Raw genomic sequence first — 4,027 nt, forward strand, 5'->3', positions numbered from 1 at the left:
ACTCGACAAGAGTATTAAGATGCGCCAGTACCTTCATAGAAGAACCAGGCTACATGACTTCAAGGCCTTGATACTACTGGTACTGCTGTACAGAAGTGAAACCTGGATGGTATCATGGATGCTATCATCTCATCTCAATGCCTTTTACAACGTGTCCTTGTGCTGGATCATGGATCACAGCTGACAGGGTCATGTGTCCAATCAATGGTTACACTATGAGCTTGATGTAGAACCTGTTACATACACAATTCAGGACCCAAACTCAGGCTATACAAGCACCTGACTTGTGATGATGATCCCGCCTACCAAGTTGTCAAAAGTATTCATCACATGTCTCTTTTGTCTAAGGAAAATACTAGGTCTTCTAGAAGAACAAAACACATTTATATGATAACAATTTTATTTGAAAATCACAGTTCTATGGACGGCAAGCAAGTGTTATAAGCACAATTACTTTGTTGGCAGTCAGTCAGCATCACTTAATTTTGTACCTGTTACACAAGATGCAAAACTACATGAAAGCATTATTTTACTTTTCTTTAAGGAAATTAGTTAACATTCTCTTCAGTATATGGCAAAGGATATTCAAAATTGTAAACTGACTTACATTCTTTTAGGCAGTTTGTCTTAAATACTGATAAGTATTTATGGCGATCATGTAAGAAGCATTACCAGAGGAAAGCTAAAGTTTTGAAATAAACCTGCATTTTATGAAGAGCATTTGTTTATTAAATTGAAACCAGTTTGAAAAAAGGATAATTTTGAATCTTAAAATAAGAATTAGCTTGTTGGTTATGTGACAAGGATTGATGAAATTCAAATTCCTGTATTCTGACCTCTCTCTTATATGTCATAATCCCTTTATGAAATGTTCTATCATATATGCTTGCTAAATTATTAAAGATCAAATAGATAATTAACTAAAAGCGGAAATAAAATATCGACTAAGTGACTGGCATAGAAGTCTTGTCTGTATTTTACTTCTTTAGTTTTTCTTTCTTATACAATGTCTCTGATCTTGAATGTGATCATCATTTGGTTTTAAACATTAAAGCCATTAATCCTATTTTCTGTTAAAACTCCACGAAGAACAGCACTCGGTATCATTAAGTCATTATAATTATTCAAATACAAATGATTGTGGCCCCTTAAAATATATCACATACACAATTTTAAATAATATAATCTTAACAATGGCACTGAACATGTGCAGAAATGTCGAATGATTTACAAAATTCTATTGGGAAATCACTAGAACATCATAAACAGTGGAATAAACAAAGTGAAGTATTCTCTATAACTCATATAATCAACAAAACCAGTAGTAATTTATCACACTGTCAATATATCAGTAATAAAGCCTCTAACCTAAGAATAAATGTTTGTACATGGAGATCATGGGAGGAATGTTTGAAGTTTCACACATGAAATAAAAATACTCTTTAAACACTTGACTATCAATAATTTCCTTTTCTGTCAGTCTTGTGAAAGTAGAAAATAGACCTTTTAAATGCAATCTTGGCACTGACTGGCTAGGATATTCCCTGATCTCCACTCACATGGCAAATAAGTGACATTCAGTAAAGGTGAATGTCTATATAAAGCTTTTTGAACTGTCTATCACTCAGAGTAAATGTATTGCATCTAGTGTCTCACAACAATATCTATAACAACTTTATAAAAATGAAGCAACCATTTTAAAAACAACAAATGAGGTTTACTGTTTATCAGTAATTAACAGAATTAAAGAAATCATACCTGTATGATATATGTATTCCAATATATACCAAATCAACTGGTAGATATCTCATTAACAAATGTGAATAAGTAACACTTTGTTATTTAAAATGAAGACAATAAATAAAAATAAAAATATGTAGATAAAAACAACAGCCAAGCTTGTGAGGGGTAGCTGAGGCAGATCCAGGTTTTAGTTGAGAACACAAAGCAAAAGGTCTGATTGTCCTTCACATGTTTCCCTGACTGACCCTAAAGCACTTTAGAATTATTCTTAGTAGTTGAGCCATTGTAAGGTGAAAGATGGAATGGAAATCACATGAATGTTGAGTCTGCCGAGGCAACCTGTGGGTGGTGGTGCGACGACCGTGACTGAAACAGCTCTCGGAGGAGGGCAGCTTTCTCTCGCTCCAGGGCAGTGATTCGTTCACTCTTGTTGCTTACTTCCTGCATTTGAAAAAAAGAGAAGAGTGTTTAATTATGTAACAGTATATTCTGTAATATTTAAGCAAATTAAAAATATAAACCTTTCATTGTCTGTTTTGTAAGAGTACTGATAAGGATTTTTTTTGGGTAGCTACATTTAACATTTTTCTTTGTCTAAACTGTAGCAGCAAAGTTAATTGGACAACACTGTAAAGTTGACATTTCATTGGTTAATGGTACTGTGAAGCCCAACAGTCTGTCTGAATGTATTTGTTTGTGGCAAAGGAAATTTGGAGTAATACAAAATATTAGCTAAAAGTGAAAATAAGCATATGTCATTGAATATGCAAAAAAGATACTACTACCTGTGATACAGAAAATGGAGAATTTACAAAGAAATAACAACAAAAGCATTATGATACATACAAAAAAAGATAATGTATTTTCTATATTTCATCATTGCTACAACACTAAGATGGTGTATTAGACCAGGCAAGAACATCATTTTTACTGATTTTACTAAAAAAGGCTAATATTCTGCTTCATATCAACATTCTGCATAACATAGTAAACCCTTAAAATAGATAAAGCTTCAGTATCATTACATCTTTCATACCTCAGTAAGCAAGTGGTTCTGATCCTTCAGTCTATCAATTACACGGTCCTGGTCTTCTGCTTCTGCTCCTTGGCATCTGGATGAGGCAGTTGCTCCCTCACCCAGGTTTCCTGTGTGTGGAAGTGCGGACGACATGGGGCGGATAGCCAAGTTCATGTGCGTTGGGAGGCCTCGCTCAGTGGCCTCCATCAAGGCCTGTAAGTGGGCATTTACCTCATGGATACGTGCCAATTGGAAGTGTAACTTTTCCTGTTGGGCTTCAATGCTGGGTTCCTGTTTGAGAAAATAATGATTTGAATAAAATGGGAAAAGTTGGAGGCACCACTCACAAATATAGTGGAGAGAAGTCTGAAAAATAATTTTGCCACGAACATTTGAACCTGCTTTACTTACATGTTTTGGAGGTCCATGTGGCAGCTGATGAATTCTCTCTGTTATACCCTGGAGCTGCTGTCTATACCATGCTCTGGCTCTCTCAACCACCTCATAACCTTGCACCAACATGTCTCTCTCAGCCTCTAGTTGCTTCAAACGCCGCAGCTGTGCAAGTTTTAGAGGATAACGTATCTATAAGTATTCACTTCATGCTTTCTTAATTTTTCATAACTTCAAGGTAAATTAATAAAACACACACACACACAAAAAAAGATGACAACAGGAACCTGACTAACCATATTGTTGTCAATGCCATTCTGGAGTGTGTGTCTCCTTGGCTCTCTTCTTCTGCTGGACCTCTTATTGGTAGGAGCTGGAGCAGCCATGGCAGTTGCAGAAGGTGCAGCAGCAGCTGTGAGAGCAGTAGGCTCAGAGTGGTTCACCACAGCTGCTCTTGTGCTGTCACCTCCATCACCCACTCCACGGCCCATGGGTTCTAATGCCTGAACTCTGTATTAAAAAAAATATTTTAGATTTTCTCTTATTTATTTATCTATTTTGTAAAACAATTATCAGTGTATCTATAAACCAACAGAGGCCATTGGTTTTAAGTAACATAAAAGTTTTTTGCAATGGATATTACTATCATTTTCATACCTTTTCCGCACTCTATCTTTGGGGATAACCATTCTTTCCTTGAGAAAACAGAGCTAACATCAAGCTGGTCTCATAACCTCAACACAACCTAGATATAAACTTATTACTGTTTTGTGAAGTGTATTTACAATTAGATGGCTCTACAAGTACTCAACAACAAAGGAGTCAGTTAGTAGGCCTAAGTGACCTATTATTGAACTGACTCCTTGGTGAATA

General features: G+C 35.7%; 1 protein-coding gene across 2 annotated transcripts in view; it reads right to left on the reverse strand.

The window, feature by feature from the left end:
* Positions 1–382: 382 nt before the first annotated feature.
* LOC125039672 (suppressor APC domain-containing protein 2-like) overlaps positions 383–4,027 on the reverse strand; it is an 8,747-nt gene continuing 5,102 nt past the window's right edge. For both annotated transcript variants that reach the window (XM_047633859.1, XM_047633858.1), the window contains exons 7-10: positions 3,451–3,664; positions 3,173–3,319; positions 2,780–3,052; positions 383–2,184 (exon numbers count right to left, since the gene is read on the reverse strand). In XM_047633859.1, coding sequence (XP_047489815.1) covers positions 2,053–2,184; positions 2,780–3,052; positions 3,173–3,319; positions 3,451–3,664 — 766 coding nt within the window. In that variant the 3' untranslated portion in view covers positions 383–2,052. The remainder of the gene's footprint in view (positions 2,185–2,779; positions 3,053–3,172; positions 3,320–3,450; positions 3,665–4,027) is intronic.

This window comes from Penaeus chinensis, chromosome 27 (assembly GCF_019202785.1).
Source record: "Penaeus chinensis breed Huanghai No. 1 chromosome 27, ASM1920278v2, whole genome shotgun sequence".
Taxonomy (NCBI): Eukaryota; Metazoa; Arthropoda; class Malacostraca; order Decapoda; family Penaeidae; genus Penaeus; species Penaeus chinensis.